The sequence below is a fragment of the Lycorma delicatula genome, chromosome 2, assembly GCF_047948215.1.
Source record: "Lycorma delicatula isolate Av1 chromosome 2, ASM4794821v1, whole genome shotgun sequence".
In the NCBI taxonomy this organism is placed as follows: Eukaryota; Metazoa; Arthropoda; class Insecta; order Hemiptera; family Fulgoridae; genus Lycorma; species Lycorma delicatula.
The window spans coordinates 11,298,843-11,319,694 of NC_134456.1; the positions used below are offsets into that span (position 1 = coordinate 11,298,843).

Sequence of the window (20,852 nt, forward strand, 5' to 3'; positions counted from 1 at the left end):
TGTTCTTTAATTACTAATAAAACATGTAATTAAGGAAAAGGGAAATCCTATTCAAAATTCGAACCGAAATAACAATGTCTTTCAAAAACCATAATAAAGCTTGAACGATTAACTCTAATGAAATATATTTAAATATACTATTCTTTATGTATTCTCGTAAATAATTATGGGAATTTCCAAATTTTACAACCAAGAAAGCAGATCAAGAAACCAAGACAAATCAAAACTAACTGCAGGAGAAATCTCAACTTTTACATAAAGCTCGTTAAGGTAACACTTTTGAAAAGATACAATTTTTTAGTGGTTAATACTAAGATATTTATTTTTACATTCATAATATACTGCAAGAAATATAAGAGAATACTACATAATTCTAGTTTTTAATCATCAGTTATAATATTACAAAACTCTAATTATTAATCATTAGATGTAATAATCTAAAAACATAAATTTTGATTGCGATCGGATAAAAAGACATCATTAAAAATAATCTACGTGATAATATTTATTTAAATTTTTCATTAAAAAGAAAAAAAAATCGGCTTAAGTTACCTGGAAGAAACTTATTCTGTAACAATAGCTTTTGAGAACTTGTTAGTTTTTAAATTAGTTAATATTTTTCACGATTATATATGCAAACATATTTTTATTTATTCTTTGTTAATTAAAAAATTACTTTTATTTACAAAACAAAATGAAAAAATTCACTAGTACTTATATTCACACAATTTTACAGCATTCATTGAAAATATAACCAATTACTTATGTAAGTAACTGAATAATTACAGATTTAAAAATATACTTATTTTAGAAATAAAATAATCTGCTTAAAAGCTAAAAAACATATTGTACGAAATATGCATTTTTGTTTTGTAGATTATAAAGACACAATTTTTAACTTAAATCGATATTTTACAAGATTCCTATAGATTTACCGCTTACTATTATGCAAAAATTATCAGAAAGCCAATAGGCTTTCTGATAATTTTTGCATCCGTATCCATATCGGAGTTTATTCTGTTCAAATTTACTATTTTTTGATACTAATTTTGTACTTTTTTGTCACATTAAAAAATATAAAATAAAATTAAAAAATTTTACATTACTTTAAAAATGCTTATCTTTAAAAATATCTTTAAATTCACTAAAAGATAATTTTCCATCTTTATCATGATCTGATGCATTTAAAATTTTATCTACTTTATCGTCACTCGGTTCTTCACCAACTGCTTTTAACATGTTCTTTAAATCTCCTCGTTCAATAAAACCATCTGCGTTTGAATCCCACATCTCAAATGTAAATCTGTCAATTTTGTAAAAAAAAAAAAAACAAAAAAACAATAAAATATATGTAGTAATATTATAATCTTTATATTCTATTAATTAGTCATAATAATGTATAATTACATCGCGTACAACAAACGATGAATGTCTCCTTTTAATTTACGAACCTTATCAGTAAATATTTGAAATTTTTTTTATAGTTATCTATAAAAAAATTCATAGCAGTTAATTAAAAAATAAAATTAACAAGAGTAAAATGTTCAGAACCTTTTAAATAAATTGAAATCTGAAGGTGCATTTTAAAAGTTATAGTCATCACAATAGTTATACATAAACATTTAAATTAAATTAATGGAACACAACAAGCAAAAATAAACAAAAATTTATAGTGCTGAACACCATGAAAACAATACTTATCGATGAATACTTATATACTAACACTTCCCGTGAAGTATTTTTTATGATTTTCTTTTATATTCAACACTATTCGACAACCACGCTTTTTCAAAACAGACATCTGTCTTAGAATTTATTTTCAAAATAAGTGATCATTCTTTTTTTTACAAAAAAAATATTATTTATAAGCACGTATGACTACTTGATTAGACTTTCATTCGATAATTTATCTACTACATAAAGTTTAATTTTTCATTTCAATATAAGACATTTTTATTAATTTTACATGAAACTCTATGGAGAATTCAATCTTAATCTGAATGCAAAAAATTAAATCAAAAACACATTCTATCAAGCTTAAACTTTCATTAGATCGTTTTCCTACTACGTGAAATTTCTTTTATATTTCAATATAAGAATTTTTTTCTACATGCAACTCTAAGCCTAAACATATTTATGTTGAGCTGATGGTTTTTGCAAACCATTTATATATTAGATATCAACGAAAGAGATGTTATGAAAAAAATGTCTCCTACTTACCTTTAAATAGTATTCTTAATATTGTTTCGTACCACCTTATTGAATTCATCCTGTAGAATTCTTTGTGATAAAAACAATATGCGTCGTATTAGAATGATAACTGGAATCGAACAACTAACCCACATCGTTATTCGACTTATTTTCAGTCGAAAACACGGGACTTTGATCAAACTTGACCGGTTCGTCGAAAGAGATTTCAGAGTAAGTTATAACCTTTATTTGGAAATAATTGGGCTGCTTGGATAAGAAGAGTTTTTCTATTATAGTATATTTTTAGAATTGTTGTATATGTTCTACATGGTATATACTCCGAGCTGACAATATTTTGTCACCTCTGCTAACTTCAGATTACATGAAAGTTCGTGTTACCCTGCTTGGACCAGTATTTGTCCTTTCTTGAACTTCAGGTCGCTCCGGTTTCTTTAAAATGCACAGGAGCAACCTAAATTATTACCGGAGTAAAAAGCATTTTTTTCCGTGAGTGCATTTCTAATACAGAGCCTCAATGTCCATGAAGTTAAAAAGGTTATTAATGCGGGGTTAGTAGAAGAACTCATCTAATTCTCCGATTATGTAAAAAAATATTATTACAGTGTAAAAAGACCGGTATAGTGGACCTGAGTATCGGGTTCCTAACAATTACGAAGAAAGTAATAGAAAATATAATAACGGGAGGAATCCAGAAAGGGGCTTAAAGAAACCCTTTCAGTAAAGTAACAGGTCCGTCTAACAATCATCTTTTGTAATATTTCCCACTGACATACCTAAACAGATTTCCGTTCCGTGAGAAGAGTTAACGGACCAAGTTAGGAAATGCATGGAAACGAAAGGGCTCGGTAGGTAAACGAAAGCAGGTAAATAAGGTAGGAATACAAATACTCTGGGAAAGACCAATTAAAAATCAGATCCGCGTGGAAAGTCTGTGAGATGTTGCCTGCGAGATGGAGTCTGCAATGTGAGTCTGCGAGATAAAGTTTGGAATTTGAGTTCTGCGAGTCAGTCAGCGAGAGTATTCTGCGAGGAGGTCAGTGAAGGAGCAAATTTCGAGTGCAGGTTCTGAAACTAAGGTAAGGTACGCGAAAACAAGACATGGTTCGGTGAATCACTAAGGCTACAAGTGGAAGAGATAATGTATTAGTCTGATTCGAATCGATGAACCCTTGTAAGATCCAAATATTTTATTAATTAAAATTTTATTTGGCTATAATTCTGGAACCGATGAAAATAAGTACCAAATATGATATTTGAAAAGGTCTCAATAAGAGCTTATTACTACAGAAAAGTACAAAATCCAATATTTGGATTTTGGGCTTTTTTGGACACTTTTGGTTCAGTCGATTGCAATCAAAAAGGAAGGTGCACAACTAGATGGTTACAAAAGTCCTAAATCCAAAATTTCTTTTTGAGTTATGCGAGACATACGTACGTACAGACGTCACGTCAAAACTAGTCAAAATTGATTCAGCGATCGTCAAAATGGATATTTCCGGTGAAATGTGAAAACTGAAATCTTTCGCAATCACAATCCTTCCTTTACTTCGTACAAGGAAATAAAAATAAAAATATGTAGAAGGAAAATGATCGAATGAAAGTTTAACCTTGAGAGAATGTATTTTGATTTCGTTTTCTGCATAGAGTACCAGTAGAATTAATAAAAACAACTTTATGTAGTAAGTCAAATTATCGAATAAAAGTTTAAATCACAAAGTAGTGCGGACCATAAAGTCATACGTGCTCATAAATAAGTTTCTGTAAAAAAAAAAAATTATCACTTATTTCGAAAATAAATTCAGAGACAAATTTCTGTTTTGAAAAAGAAAATGCGAAAAAACAGATTTTATATGTTTGAAAAATATTTAATATAAATATTAAATAAATCATGAAAAATACCTAACGGGATGCATTTTATAAATATATCCTCTGTATAAAACTTTGAGGTTCAAAAATTTCCAAACTACTACATCAGTTTTATTAAAATAATTTAGATATGCATGTTAAAATTTGATAATTGGTAGAGTTATTTTTGACTCGTTCTTGATAGATCAGTATTAACTGATCTCGATCGGACCACTTCTTAAGCCTGAATATTTTTAAAGTAGTTACCGTGGGACTTTGATGCGTTCCAATAAAAAAACAAGAATGCTAATCGAAAAACTTTTGCACATAAGATTACATTTTTATTCAGGACTCTTAAAATATTTAAAATATTTCTATTTAATAAAATGAATTTGAGGGTACAGATGGTGTCAAAAACCCCTATTTTAAAGATTACAGAGGGGTGCCTCTCTGTCAAGTTGACATACTTTAAAGAGTGGGCGCTAGCAACGCCCCTTGAAATAATAAAACTGCAAAGCTTTAGCACAGTGTACCCGTTACGATAAGAAAGAATATTTTCATACAAAGTTGTTTAAGTAGAAATACATTAGTTAAGTATTGATTACTATGTACTGAAAATGTATTTTTCTTTTTCAGTTAATATCTTTTCTCCTTTTTAATATTTGCTCTCTGTTTTATAATTTTTATTTTACTAAATCGCCTTGTATGTACTGATAATTACAACCCATTATCGGGTGAACAACTTAAAATCCAATCAACCTGGCTCATACTGCTGTTAAGTATTAACTTTAACACTGTTACCGTTAACTACTGCTGTATGTGATTCAACTACCTTCGCTATTGGTCGTGTATATACAAATTTTCTCTATAGTTACCAGGTGTAAAAACTGTACATGGTTCAATATAGTTAAGTATAAATTCGTTCTTTGCAGTTTTGTTTTTCTAAACCGGTTTATTTTCTTGAAACCCACCGGGTTGGCCTAGTGATGAATGCGTCTTCCCAAATCAGCTGATTTGGAAGTCGACAGTTCCAGCGTTCAAGTCTTAGTAAAGGCAGTTATTTTTACACGGATTTGAATACTATATCGTGGATAGCGGTGTTCTTTGCTGGTTGAGTTTCGATTAACCACACATCTCAGGAATGGTCGAACTGAGAATGTACTAGACTACACTTCATTTACACTCATACATATCATCCTCTGAAGTATTATCTGAACGGTAGTTCCCGGAGGCTAAACAGGAAAAAGAAAAAGAAACAAAGTTTATTTTCTTGAGGAAAGGGCAACTTATGCACGATCTGCATCCTTTAAAAAAAAAAAACGTGTCAAACATTTGTGGAGAATTTCCGAATGCCAGAATCCCAGCTGAATAGCATATACGATCTGATTAAAAAATGGCGTCAATTTCACGGGGTCGATTTCAAATGCAAAAAGAAATATGTAACCTCCTGTTAGGATTGTAAAGGCCATAGACGATATTCAAAGAATTTCTTCCGAAAATGTAAGTTATCACAACAGAATAGTGTAAAATGCCTTACGTCGTAAGATTTTTCAAGATTTATGTTTGAAACCATACCTTTAATAAGTTAAAAGAAAACATTAACTGAATACGTCTTTAACTATTGCGGCTGGCTTGTCAAAAACATTGTTGATAAACAAATATACTCGAATCTATATTTCATGTCGAACGAGAAGCGATTTCATTTATCTGAGCATGGCAATTCGCACACCAGATATTAGATGACTGAAAATCCTCACCGGATAATTAAGCACCCATGTTTATATCCGATTTTAAATACAGAAATGTAAAACTTGAAAAGAATTCTACCCTCGGTTAACAGATCATCAAAAAGGGTACGGCTTCTTCCAAAGACGAAGCAGAGTCAAACAACAAACGATACACTAACACGCGTTCCCCAAATTTGTCTAGTTGCAATTTTTCCTTAAATAGCTATTTCAAGAATTGAATTTATGAATCAGATCCCTTCCCCACCATCGATGAAATCAAGGAAAACGTTCGACAAGAATGAGGACTGCATTGACAACGTTTTGCATCGGGTGGCACCTAATTTCATCACTTGAGCAAAAAAGTGTTTCGATGCGCAGGGTCTTCATTTCGAGCATCTTTTGTAAGAATATGGTAAATACGTAAACTTTTTCTAAAGAAAATATGAAATTTAATATACGCTTTCATTTTTTATTTTATTCATAAATGTTACATGTAGTAACTGTATTAAATCTGTATCGGTTTCGTTGTAAGTTGGTCACCCGATACAGCGATAATGTATTCTAAGATATAATCAAAATCCTCTCTTAAGTTACCTGTTTTCATAAAGGTTGGGTTTAAGAATTCTTTTTTGTAAACAAATTTAAATTTATTTTTTTATTCTATATAATTATGAAAAAACTGCGAATGAAAAGTTAATTTATATCACCCAGTTTTTATATCAGATGTGTATCGTCAAATATATAATCTTGGAGATATGTGATTTATGTTCTTGTTTAATCTGCAGTATAAGCATTAAAAATAAATCTGATTATTAGGTCCAATAAGGAGGAGATTTTTAAACAAAGTGCAATTCAGTTCTTAGTAAAGATTAGAAGTACTTTTTTACCAGTGAAACGTGAATTATAGAAAAATTTACTGAATTCTACGCTTAAACAAAGCCGCTAAAAGTTCTTTTAACAGCCTGTCAAGATCGATAGTTGAAATAACTTAATTTATATTAAAATCTAAATGCTTTAAAAAATATTGTGAACTTAATGATTAACGACTTTCTTTATATCTATATAATAATAAATAAATTGCTTACACAGAAATTTTTTTTTTCCATAAAAGAAACTCCGAGGCTAATTATAGAGAATCAAAACTGTTCAAATAATATAAACAAACAAATAGTTACGAATTTAAGTCAAAAATATTTATAGTTTTTTTTTTTTGTATTTTCTATAAAGAAAATTACCTTGTATCTGAAAACCTTTTAGAGGAAAAAATTACATTTTGAGAAAAAAGAAATTTATTAATTTCTAAAAAAAATTAGGATCTTTGATAAAAATAGCAAACTAGAAAATCCAAACTGCAGAAACAAAATTGTAAACCAAGACTCTTAACTTATCTCAATTTGATTTTAATTTTTATGTGGACGAAACTATAAGGGACTGAAGGATAAATTTGAATATGAAGTAAAATTCTAAAGAGAATATTAATAGACATTAATATTTACGGTTATTAATCTTTTGGGAGAAACCAATAAATGTTAATTACTGAAATGAGTCATTTTCATTCCTCATTAAATTATATATTAATTACTCATTTTCATTAGTAAGGTAGTAAATTCATTTTTAATTATTTCAAACAAATTACAAATATTCTTGATTTACTTTAGAAAGTAAATAAAGATATTTGTAATTTGTTTGAAATAATTAAAAATGAATTTACTACCTTACTAATGAAAATGAGTAATTAATATATAATTTCTCATTTTCATTAGTAAGGTAGTAAATTCATTTTTAATTATTTCAAACAAATTACAAATATCTTTATTTACTTTTTAAAGTAAATCAAGAATATTTGTTTCAAAGAAAGAGTCTACTATTAAAGTAGAACCTTATCACATGAAACAGACATTTTTTTTTTAAGTATTGAAAAGACCCGATAAATAAACATTTAAATCGGAATAAACCGATGACTTTTAAAGTATAAAAAAAATATACTGACAGAAATAACAGAAATTTGTTATCAAAACAATTTTAGGAATTACAAAGAATATTACTACAATAGTAATATTATTACAATAGTAACGAAACGTGTTCACAATATTACGAGGAGTCTAAAAAGAAAAAAAAATACATTTATATAAAGCGTTATTTCTGGAGAATGTTTTAAAAATGAAATTTTTTTTGTTTTATTTTTTCTTAGATAAGAAAATATTTGGTATATTCTTTAAATAATATTGCAGAGCCAACACCAGTAATATTATTGCAGGAATAATATTTTTAGGAAGAATATTTCAGGAACAATTATTTTTAATGGCTCTCAAAATAAGTTTTATAATCGTCAGTCAGAATTTCGAGAATAAACATTAAAAAAAACAAAAGTTTTTTTGGAATATATGAAAAGAGACATAAATGTAACAAAGTAGAAGAATAGAATGGAACCTGTGAAAGTTTATCAAAATAAGGCCAAAGATTTCTGTTATAAAAAATCTCAAATCTAATATTTTATTAAACGTTTTATAGAGTTACTCATAAAAATAAATGAAAATATATATTATTTATTTATTTTTATCTAATTCATTTGATTTTGTGTAGTGGAAATATAAAAGAATACAGCTTATTAATTAGACAATAATGGAAAATATATTTTAAAGTTAAAAATCACAATCAAAGATGTTTATGAGACACGTTAATGGTATTCAAGGTGCAAAAGTATAAAGTTTTGACGTAATAAAAAATAACCTAAGTACCCTCATTTCTTGGAATACCACCTCTATGACGTCATCATATTTACAAAAATAAACAATTACGCGGTTTTTTTCCACTCTGTACAATTCTTTAAACATTTATAGGTTAGTTAATATGTAAATATTTTCTTACCGAATACTTATTTCAATTATTTAAAGGTTATAAAAAATGTATATATACTATTATTGTACCTGATCGCTTCTAGCCGTGTTTCCTTCTTCCTTGCTTGCATATGATCCAAAAAATCTTTGATATCAACTTTACCATCCTTATCTTTATCAAGAACTTCCATAGATTCATTCAGTTCACTGTCTGTCGCTTCATAGCCGATGAAATCTTGTAATCCTTTCTTTAATTCCTCCTTAGAGATAATACCGTCTTTATCCTTGTCCATCTCTTTAAATAATCTACTGTACGCAGTTCTTTCTTGATCGGTTAATAAATCTGCTGGTCTTTCGGTGAACAGGAAATTACTTACCGATATAGTTCTGTAAGGTGCTAACCTACTTGACGTTACCGAGGACGATACGGATCCTCCATTCATAGCCGAATATTTTGCCAAAATCAAACCGACATTTTTACAAAATGAAAACATATTTTTATACTCAAAATTTTGGATATTTTAAGCCGAAAATAATTGTTGTTTTGTTGAAACTTCTAATTTACATGTTTTAACAATGCTAATACAAATAAAAAAATTTTTCTTCTTACCTCTGACAACAGCTGACAAGTATAATAGTAATTTTGATTCTAACTGAACTCAAACATTTCAAATGATATAACAGATGATGTAAAGCACGTTAAATACAATTTTTTAAATAAACAAAATTTCCCTCTGTAAATTTATAAAAAATAAAAACCTAATTTCGAAAAATTATAATTATTTTTTTATAAGTTTTGTTAGTATTAATCGATTATACTTTTTTTTAATCCTAATATATGTATTTTTTATAGATTTAAATATCTGTCGGGTTTGTTAAAACATATTAAAAGAAGAAAATCTTTTTCTGTATCGAACTATCCGTGAGTAAATACGTAAAGGTTTACCGGCTAAAGGTAGCCAAAAGTAATAGCTTACATTATGAGAACCGGTTAATATAATTCTATAATTTTTTTTTAATAAACACAGGAACTCATCAAGGTTTAATGTAGGTTAGCTAAGTTCAAAGTGTGCATCTTTTTTTGCTCGGCAGACGTCTAGACGATAATCTACCTCTTGCCATGTGTTTAGGAGCATCTGCGGCGTTTTTAGACCAACAACTTCAACAATTCTATTTTACATCGTTCAAATCTTAAACTTCCTTCGACTCACACAAGTTTTTAATAAATCCCCAAGCAAAAAATTTCCAAGAATTCATATCTGGAGATCTAGGTGGCCATGCTGTTGGATCTTCTCGTCCGATGCAACATTCAGGTAAAGTGTTATTCAGGAAAATGGTAACATTTCGATGAAAGTGAAGTGGAGCACCATATTGTTGGAAACTGAAGCCTGTAAGAATTTAAGGAACTAGGGGAAGGGGAATTATGTTCTCAAGCATGTCGAGATACGTGTGCCCTGTCACAGTGAGCCTCATGAAAAAACGGACCGATGACGCCATTATTATGCAGTCGTAAGCAGACAATGACTCAAAAGTCATCACACACCGAAATGAAATGAAAGGGACACACTTCGGTGTGTTCCTTTCATTTTCGATTAATATGGGGGTTTTCAGAACCCCACATTCAACAATTGTCTCTGTTAATTATCCCGCACGTATAAAAGTTGGCCTCTTCACTAAATATCAACGTATCAAGATAATTAGGATTGTTTTTCACATGGTGCAGCACCTCTGCACCAAGCAAAGGGTTTTCGATCTCTGCAGCAAGCTGATATCGTAGGCTGCAATCATTTAGTTTAATGTGAAGAAGGAACGTAACTTTACGTTTGCAACCAGAGCCGATTATGAACAATGTTGTGAAAAGCGGACGAAGAATTTACAGTTCGTAACTAGCCTATCTAATTGAATTTCCAGGACTGGCACTCTTTTCTACTGTACTCTTTTCTGTGTGTGAATAAATGATAATTTAAGTAATTCCTATCTGAAATTCGATTCCCGGAGATTCCACCACGAATGTATAAAAACGTATATGCAAAAAAAACGTTTTAACATTTTGAAAAATAAGTATGCTAGAATCAGTAATTGCTTTACCAATGAGTATTTTAATGAGTAAAAGCTATTTTTTAGTTCAGTTTTCGAACCCACCGGGTTGGTCTAGTGGTTAACGCGTCTTCCCAAATCAGCTGATATGGAAGTCGAGAGTTACAGCGTTCAAGTCCTAGTAAAGCCAGATATTTTTACAAGGATTTGAATATTAGATCGTGGATACCGGTGTTCTTTAGCGGTCGGGTTTCAATTAACCACACATCTCAGGGGAACGGTCGAACTGAGAATGTACAAGACTACACTTAATTTACACTCATACATATCATCCTCATTCATCCTCTGAAGAATTATCTAAACGGTAGTTACCGGAGGCTAAACAGGAAAAAGAAAGTTCAGTGTTCGATTGTTCTAAAATAAAATAAAAAAAATATTTAGTTTATCAACAAAAAGGTACTCAGATATTTTTCTGTTTGTACTGTTACATAAATATAAAAGAAAATGTATTTTAATTATAATTGTGTCCCTACAAAATTGGAGCCCAAATGTATTTTAAAAGGAATGTGTAACATTTTGTGTTGAAGCTATAAAATAAAAATTCTAGCTCGTGTAAATGGAAGGTCCATATACAGAGAAATAATAATGTAGAAACCGAAGTAAGGATCATTAGTTGTTCTTAAACACTATTTTTTTTTCTTTTTTCATATAAAAACTAAAAAAAATTAATTTACTGAATAAAAGTAAAAAAACTTAAACGACAAACAGAAAAAAATTATTATTAATATAAAATTATATATAATCCAAACTGAAATAAAATAAAATTAAAAGAGAAATTACAAAAAAAAAGAATGTTTAAGTAAGAAAGAAAAAATGATGAAATTTTTTTATGGTTTCTAAAATATACCTGAAATACACCCCGATCTTGGAACTGACCACCGCCAAACCTACAAGTAGCGAACAAACATCATACCTTCCCAAGGGATCATTTTTAACAATGCCACAAATGGGATCCATACTTTTCGGTAATTTTATATTCCACGGTAAGAAATTTCTACAAAAGAACTACATTCATTTGAAATGATTTATCTAAAATAATCATTTTTCTCGTAGAACTACGAAGACTCTGCTTGTACGCTTGTTTTTGGCTTAAATCAATGAGAAATTTTCAGCTTTGGTTTTTATTAACAGAATTTAGTAGAAGGAGGAAATTCTCAATTCAACCTGAACATATTTTTTTTAAAATAAAAATATTCGTATTTTCATCCTACCACTTCAATATATGAACTGATTTCGAGCAATTTGTTGTTTTTTTTATACTGAAATTTCTTTGGTGTTACCGTTTAAAATATTTTTCAGATTAATTTAAGTGGAATTTTTGTTTAAAATGAAAGTTATATTAAATATGTAAACAATTTTCAATCATATATTATCAAAACTTTTTCGTTTTGGATTTTTGTAGTTTGATAAAATATTTTCACCGGATTACTCCGACGGCAGTGGGAAGTTGTGAACGTCCTGGTAGCACTGAAAAGAGTTGTTTTAGATTCTGTAGTAGCGACTCTAAAAGGGCCATCGGTGCGTTTGATGAGGTAGTCGTGAAAAAGGCAGATGAGTCCGGTCGCTGGTCTCCGGCGATGTCGGCTCGGCTCGACGGGTTGTAGTCGGGGAGTTGTGGCTCGTCATTTGGAATCAGAACTACGCTACAATCGGAACCCGCTACAGAGTGGAAGTTGTGGGTCCAGAGCTCCCCCCGGTGTTGGGTCGGCGACGGTCATCTTCCACCGGCACGACCAAGATGGCTCTCCTTGAGTGGCGCTTGACCGGCTCCGTCTTTACAGTCACGCCTTCTGGCTCTAGCAGTCTTCGTGTCGGGCCGGCCAGGCATGCTGCTCCAGCGGGAATGTTGACATCTGCCAAGAGATCCACACTAGGCTGCCAAGGGACTTCTTTCTTCATCGTCTTTTTCTTCTCCTGGTGGCGATCTGAAGGCGCATACTTTCACACGGAACGGAACGGAATGGAACGCAAGGGTAGCGGGAGAGTTTGTATCTCCTTACTAATCGCAGAACCTGGACAGATGTCCCTCCCTGCTAAGTCTTTCATTTATCGAGTGGGTGACTGTTTATTAAATGGCGGTGATAATTGATTTATTTTATTTTTAGATGCCATTGTTATTTGCGTTACGATCTTTTAAAGCGGTGAGACGTACTTTCATACGGAACGGAACGCAAGGGTGGGGGGAGTTTATTATTCTTCCCTACAGATCGCAGAACCTGGACAAAGTCCCTTGCTGCTGTGTCTTTCTTTTATCGGGCGGGTTATTGGTGATTTAGTGGAGGTTATAAATTTTTCATGTTTTATTTATGGACGGATTTGGTGATTTGCGTTCCTATCCTATACGAGGTGGGACAATAAAGTAACGAGACTGATGTGAAAAAAATGTTGCTTACCGTTTTAGTCATGTTTAGTGTTGTCTCCTTCAAAGTAGTTCCCCTCTGATTGCACACACTTATTCCAGCGCTTCTGCCATTGACGGTAACATTTCTGGAACTCATCTTCTGTAATATCCTCCAAGACCCTCGTCACAGCTTTTTGGACATTTTGTGTTGTTTGAAAATGGTGTCCCTTGACCGCCATTTTGACTCTTGGAAATAGAAAAAGTCGCACGGAGCGATATCTGGTGAATAAGGTGGCTGTGGTAGTACTGAAATTTGTTTTGAGGTTAAACATTGCTGTACTGACAGAGCAGTATGGGATGGCGTATTATCGTGATGCAGAATTCAATTATCAGCAATGTTGGCACGGACACGAAGAACTCGTTTACGAAGTCTTTCTAAAATTTCTTTGTAGAAATATTGGTTAACTGTTTGTCCAGGAGGCACCCACTCTTTATGAACAATTCCCTTGGAATCGAAGAAGCACACAAGCATGCAACACTTTTGACTTTGACATGCGAGCTTTTTTTGGTCTGGGTGATCCCTTTCAGCACCATGGCGAACTTTGGCGTTTTGTCTCTGGATCGTATTGAAAAAACAAACCTTCATCACCAGTGATAACAAATCTGGATTGATTTCCGTTTGCTCTAACAGATCGGCTATCACATTTTTCCGTGTTTCTCGCTGTTGTTGTGTGAGATTTTTGGGGACCATTTTTGCAAAAAATCTTTCTCGTACAAAGATCTTTAGGTAATATTAGACGAACCGTTTCTCGATCGATGTTGAGTTCTTCTGCAATCATTTTCACGGATAATCTTCGATCAGATCGTACGATTTCACGTACCCTGGTCAAGTTGCCATCTGTCCGTGAGGTTGATGGTCGTCCACTCCGGTCTTCATCCTCAACAATCGTTCTGCCTTCGCTAAAAATTTTATGTCGCCGAAAAACTTGAACTCTTGACATAACCTCCTCTCCAAAAGCCTTCTGAAGCTTACAGTAAGTTGTCGCCGCGTTTTCACCCGATTTAACACAACAAAAAAATGGCATACCGTTGCGCAATATTTTGCGGTTTCATTTCTGTGACGAGAGACACAAACACGTGTTCACTTATTACAGCACAACTCACGACTGAGCAGTTGCATCAATGTGCCGCTTGGACTAGAAGTAGCTTATAGACAAAGGTCAAAGATGGTGTGCCTACGCAAGCTGCAGGGTTGCCACATCTTGCAAAGAAAATTCAGTCTCATTACTTTATTGTCGCACCTCGTAGACCAGCGTGAAATGATTTACCGGAGCTGATCGTGGGAGACTAAGCTTTTTGAGCCTTGTACTCCCAGCCTAATTCCGTCCGCTGAAGTCCTTTTTGGTTCTAGCGCCTTTCGGGCTAGCAGGAATACTCCTACCGTGGCCTTAGTTTTTGGAGGAAGCAGTGCGCCCACTTTAGTTTGTTAGGAGAGTTTAGAACTTCTTTTATGGCTGGCCTTCGTGCTGGTTCTCTGCCGGACTCTTCTATCGGAATCCAGTCTGTGGCGGTGAGTCACGTTGTGGTTCTTCGTTTTTCTTTTTTTGTAGTTTTCTTTCTTCTTTGGCCTGCACTTTCCGTGAACCGGCAGTAATCGAATTATACGCCAATAACTTTAAAATAAATTACTTTCACATGCCCGTTTCGCTGCTTATAAAGCTGCCGGTGCGTGGTGTGGTGTTGCGCGCTCAGTTGACTTGATGGGGGAAGTGTGTTGCAGGTACGTATGTGACCTGACAATATAGTGCAATTTATGACTAGCAGTGAATATAACTGGAACATAGTAGCAGGTTATGTTAGGCAGATTCTAACCCAGAAATATGATGATGAAAGAAGCCAAGGATATTAGTATAAACTAGGGTAGGGAGGACAGCCTCAGGGAGGGCTGACATGCCGAGGTGTGTCGGTTCCAATGAGCCGCTGGGGACTCCAGGGGCTCTAAGTTAGGAATATTGGAAAAGGAAGATCAGTGAAAAGACCCGACACCACGCCATGACAAACCAGGTATGGCGTGGTGTCAGAAATGGGCAAATCTAAATAAGGAACTCTCAAAAGAGCTGAACCGGTGGGCCTACCTGCCATGCCGGACGTACAGGCGGTAGGTGGGGAGGCCCATTAGAGTCAAAAGACACTCCCCTGGGTGGCGTAATACCAACAAGTCGGTCCGGCCCAGGGAAGTTGAGAAAGAAAAAAAAAAGGTACATATGCAACTCCCCTTGACACCGTACCGGCTGGATTCACAAACTCGTGGATATGAAGCAAAGCATGTGAAAACTATATGTACCCTGAATCTGATACTCCATGTATTTTAATGCGATAATTTAATACGATACTTAACATTTTACTAAGTGTATTAGATATTGTTGTACAGTTTAAAAATAAACTGGTTAATTTTATGTTACAATTAATAAAAAATGGTATTTTTACAAGAACAAATTAGCTATCTTATCTTAAGAACAAATTAGCTTAGCTATCTGTTGATAGCTAAGAGCTAGCACAGTCATAAAAACACAGTATAAAAACTTCATTACAACTTAAAAATATTTTACAATTATTTCAGTCAGTTTAACACGTTTGAAGTTAAAATATACGAGTATATAAACAATAAGACAGATAAGTTACCTGGTCTAAGTAATATAATGTAATTTAAGAGAGCATTATTATTATATATATCTTAATTTTACTTTTACAAAATGCATATCATAACAATTTAACAATAGTAATAGTTTTAATAAATTAAAACTGCTTTATGTTTAATAGCAGAGTTATTTATAGTGTCCATAAAGCCTTTCCATGATTACAAAAATTTATTACAAAAAAAAAAAAATAATTACAGTTACAGCTGTATGGTTTGTGCAAGAGAAAGAAAAAATTATTAAGTTTTTTTTACCATATCAATAAACTTCAACATGTGCACAATAATTTGCTGCACAGTAATCGGTCATTTAGACTCATGATACTGCAACACACACTGCGCTTTCCCCTGGATTGATGCCATTTTATAAAAAACTGATTACAGTGCCCTCTATTCTGTCTCTACCTGCAACAAACCAATATAAAAAAATTTGATAACCTTTTCTTTCTTTTGGCAGAAATCGCACAGCTGTAACTGCAATAGTTCTTTTGTAATAAGTTTTTGTAATCATGGGAAGACTTTATGGACTCCTGTATATCTAGATTTAATCAATCAAGAATGACTGACAAATATTTTATCAATAGGAGGTAGAGTTATATTATTATTAACACAACATGATAATAAGAACAAACAACCAAAGTATCTGATTATAATCATTTAATTAATACTAATATAGATTAAATATACAGTACCACCTCCATATACTACTAACTGAAATTAAAACAAGAATTCCTGATTAAATATAATCTCCTTTGGGAATCTACCCATCTCTGAAAAGTTTATATATGCAGTTGGATATTTTCATACACCCCACGTAGCTTAGCGAAAGATGGAATGGAATGGAATGCAAAGTTGGCAGGAGTCTATTACTCCCTACTTTATCGCAGAACATGGACAGAGTCCCTTGCTGCTGGATCTTTCTAATCGGGCTTGTTTTTAAAAGGGTTATTTTTTTAATCTCGGATCTAATTTTTCAAGTTTTGTCTATTATTATTTTAGTGAATTTAAGACGGATTTAATTGCATTCCAATCCGTTGTTAAACCAGCGTTATCGAACCCATTTCATGGGCCGACCGCGGAAGGCTAGGCTTATAAAGCCTGTCCTCCCGACGTAATTCCCCTTCAGACCGTCCACTGAAGTCCTTTCGGTGCTAACTCTTTAATAGGCTAGCAGGAATACGCCACAACGGGGCACTAGCTATAAGGAGGGAGCAATGTGTCCCCTTTTCCGGAGGAGTCGCAATTGCTGGGTTATTTTATCTTACTGTAAGTTTAACTTACAGATGGTGATACCTATTCGCGATCGCGGTTTTGGGGCGGCGATTTTCTGGAAAGAAGTAAACAGTAATTATTCTCTCCACGTAATTATTAACCTTCAGACACGCGTGTGTCTGAGAAGGGGTTGGGGGGACCGCGTGGCCGCAGTGAAGAAACCATTTGTTTTTGTGGTGGCTGTTGGCATCTGCAACAAAAGAAGCAGAACACACACACGAGAGAAAAAAAAAAAAAAAAATTTTTTTAGACCGCGTTTTTGTTTTGTGCGCGACTTACCGTATTTGAAGTCTTCAAACTATATAACTCGCGAAAAAACTATTCACTCGCGACCCCGGAAACGCGTCTGACGCACTATTCCGTTTATGGCTCATGCGATATGGAGGCCCCTAAGCCTGGTTTGTCGATTTTCGGCTACCGCACCGCACCATCACGGTGGTTCGTCCAGTACGGCGTGAGGCCGCTTCCTTACAACTGTCGGAGTTGGGTCCTCTCTGCAGATGTCCCGAAGATGACTGTGTTCGGACACAGCCGCTCTCCCGAACAGTCTGCGCGCCTGCGCCACCCCCACCTCGGACACGGATTGAAATCTCGCATCAGATCGGAGAGTGGCGTTCCTGACGAACCACGGAGCTCCAAAGATCGTCCGCAACGCGATGTTTTGGACGGCCTCGATCTTCTTTTGAAGCGAGGAGCTCAACATTGCCCCCCATGCCGGGTAAGCATATGTTAGAATCGGCAGTACGTACAGCCGAAAAATGAGAAGCTTAGTTGCCAGTGGGTATGGGCTGGCACTGTTCAGCACTGGGTATAGTGAGGCTCTGGCGGCCTTAGCCCTCCGGGTCGCATAATTTACATGTTCGCCGAAGGTAAGCCGCCTGTCCAACACCACCCCCAGGTACTTAACTGTTTTCTCAAAAGGGATTTTCTCCCCTGAGATTTTCAGCTCTCTGGTCGGTTTTCGTGTCTTGCATGTGAACATCACGGCCACCGATTTTTCACCGTTGACCCTGATTCTCCACATGTCGAGCCACGGTTCCACTAAGTCCAGCTGCCTTTGGAGCCTCCGGACCGCGTAATCCACATTTGCGGATTCGTAGAAATATGCCGTGTCGTCTGCGTAAAGGGCCGTTTTGACCCCTTCCGACAGCGGCATATCGTTCACGTACAAAGTGTACAAGAACGGGGAAAGTACTGCCCCTTGGGGAACCCCAGCGGCTATTTCTCTGGTGGAGGAAATCGTTTCCCCTACGCGCACGACAAAATGTCGGTCTAGCAGGTATGACCGCATCAGTCTGACATAGCGGTAGGGGATCGCCGATCGCGCTAGCTTATAAAGCAGCCCGCTATGCCAAACTTTGTCAAAGGCCTTGGCCACATCCAGAAAAACGGCTGCAGTCACCCGTTTCCTGTTCAGGCCTCCGACAAGGTCGTCTATTATTTTTACCAGTTGGAGGGTGGTTGAGTGACCCTCCCTGAACCCAAATTGCTCGGGCCGCACTTCTCCCTCCATGTATCGCCTCAGTTTTTCGAGAAAAATCCTCTCGAACAACTTAGACAATACCGGTAACAAAGAGATTGGCCTATAATTCCGTGGGAAAAGTAAACTTTTCCCCGGTTTGGGTAAACATACGACTTTGGCCGTTTTCCAACAATTCGGGAAATATCCAACGTACAAAATGGACGTGAATATCACCGAAATTGCTGTAATCACGGAGGCCGGTATGTTCCGGAATGCACGGGCGCTGATCCCGTCGACACCCGGGGCCTTGTCGGGGCTTGTGGCCTTAATGGCTGCGGAAACTTCCGCTTCAGTGACTTGGTCAATCTCTAGAGGGGCGTCCTCCACCTGTGAGAAATAATCTACAAGAAAGGATTCCACCTCGGTTGTGTGCTCGTCGTTCGGGGAGGGAGGGGGGTTTGGAGTGAACTGCTCCTCCAAGGTATCGGCGAATACCTCGGCCCTCTCCGCCTCCGAGTATGCAAGAAAACCTCGCTGCCCCACAACCGGATGGCGAGGCTTCTTCCCTTCTCGCAGTCTCCTGTTCAACCTGAACACCGAGGAGATGTCGTCAGAGACCGAGGCGAGGTATTCGTTCCACGAATCCTCTCGATGGCTTGTCAGCAGTTGTTTTACCCTGTCCGTTTGATTATAAAAGGCCCGCTTATCAGCGGGGGACAGGGTGATTCGATATCTCCTCCTCAGTCGTCGTTTCTCCGTTATGGCTTCGGAGATATGAGGAGGGAGGTCGTTTCGAACAACTGCTCGAGTTTTGGCCGATGAACTGCCTGCCAGGGCCTCGGTCATTGACGACGTGACGCGCCCGACAGTGTCGTCGATTTCCTCCGGGGTGTTCAGGAGCTCAGGATTTACCGGCCTGTACTCCCGCTGGAGGGTCTCGTAGAACCTTTTCCAGTTGACTGACCTTCGGGGTATAGGCGGGGGATCTCGGCCACCCCCTGCCTGACCTAGTTCCAACAGGACAGGGGAATGGTCCGAGCTGAGGTCTTCTATCGTTTCAATCATGAATGGGAGGGTACCCCCCTTCATGACTGCGATATCCAGCACGTCAGGCCTAGATCTGCCTGAGCGATGCACGAACGTGGGCACCTCAGGGCCTACGACGACCAAGCGGCGGGCTCTCGCCCTTTCGTACAGCAATCTGCCATTCGGATTTGTCAGAATGCTGTTCCATGACACGTGTTTGGCATTGAGGTCGCCCATGAGTATTATGGGCCCATCCCAATTTTCCAGCACGGCATCCAGATCTGCGCCGGTTACCGCGTCGTTCGGCTTGCTATAAGCCGAAACCAGCCGATACACCGTGCCCAGATGCTCCACATGCACACACGTTTGCTCCATCACGTTTGTATGAAGAACAACGCGCGTATGCATGTGGCGTCTGTGGACTAAAACCGCAGTTCCACCAGAGGTGCGAGATCCGCGTCGAACTGGCCTATCCGTCCTATATGTAAAATAGTTCCGAAGGGTCAGTTGCTTGTTTGGGTTCAAGCACGTCTCAGACAACAGTATCACGTCTATCAGTAGATCCTCGGCCAGACGGCATAGTTCCTCCGTCCGGCCTACTACTGAGTTGGCGTTCCACTGCAAGAGTCTGAGGGTGGGCCTAACCATACCTGGACAGTACAGCCATGAGGCACTCTATTAAGGACTGAATACAGTCCTTGAGAGATTTTGCCTGGAGCAGGCGTGGCAAAACCATCATAATATGTGGCAGGATATCCTTCACTGTCATCTGCGACAGGAACTCCATGCCAGTGGTCTCCAACAGGGTAGCCGGTTTCGGATTGCCGCTGGAGGTGCCTTTTGGCGCGGCCGCCCTTTTGGTGGGGCGCGGGGCCACAGGGGCCGCGGTGTTTTTAACAGCCTGCTTGGCCTTCCCAGCCGGAGCAGGCTTTGCCTTTCCCGTCGAGGAAGGCTTGGCCTTCTTCGCCGGGGCCGGCTTTGTCGCCGCCTTTTGTTTCACCACCTTCTTGGTGGTCGCCGCCGGTTTTGGCTTGGCGGGTGTTGGGGAGGGTACCTCCCCTTTTTTCACTACCGTCTTGGCCACAGGTGCCGGCACCTCCGGTTTGGGGGCTGATTTTCCCCCACCGGCAACACGGGCCCAGCTGCGGCCGTCAACAGTCGCGGGCTTTTTAATGCCCTTGACCTTATTGACTTGCTCCTTATAATAGGGGCAACCCCGGTAATTAGCCGGATGAGACCCCTTGCAGTTAACGCATGAGGCTGGTTCCTCACGCGGCTTAACGCATGTGGCAGTGTCGTGGTCCCCACCACACTTGACACATTGCTGGGCCCTCTGGCA

The 20,852-nt window shown here is 36.5% G+C and overlaps 1 protein-coding gene across 1 annotated transcript; it reads right to left on the reverse strand.

Moving 5' to 3' along the window:
• Positions 1–1,005: 1,005 nt before the first annotated feature.
• LOC142320119 (uncharacterized) lies at positions 1,006–9,143 on the reverse strand. The gene is made up of 2 exons (XM_075357800.1): positions 8,711–9,143; positions 1,006–1,303 (listed from the first exon to the last, which is right to left on the reverse strand). Exons 1-2 carry the CDS (start codon positions 9,112–9,114, stop codon positions 1,108–1,110), a joined length of 600 nt encoding a protein of 199 aa, XP_075213915.1. The 5' UTR covers positions 9,115–9,143; the 3' UTR covers positions 1,006–1,107.
• Positions 9,144–20,852: the final 11,709 nt, after the last annotated feature.

Coding starts and splice junctions, on each gene's coding strand:
- LOC142320119 (XM_075357800.1), bottom strand. CDS start 9,114: ATGTTTTCATTTTGTAAAAATGTCGGTTTGATTTTGGCAAAATATTCG. Junction 1,304..8,710: donor ACACGGCTAGAAGCGATCAG/GTACAATAATAG, acceptor CAAAATTGACAG/ATTTACATTTGAGATGTGGG.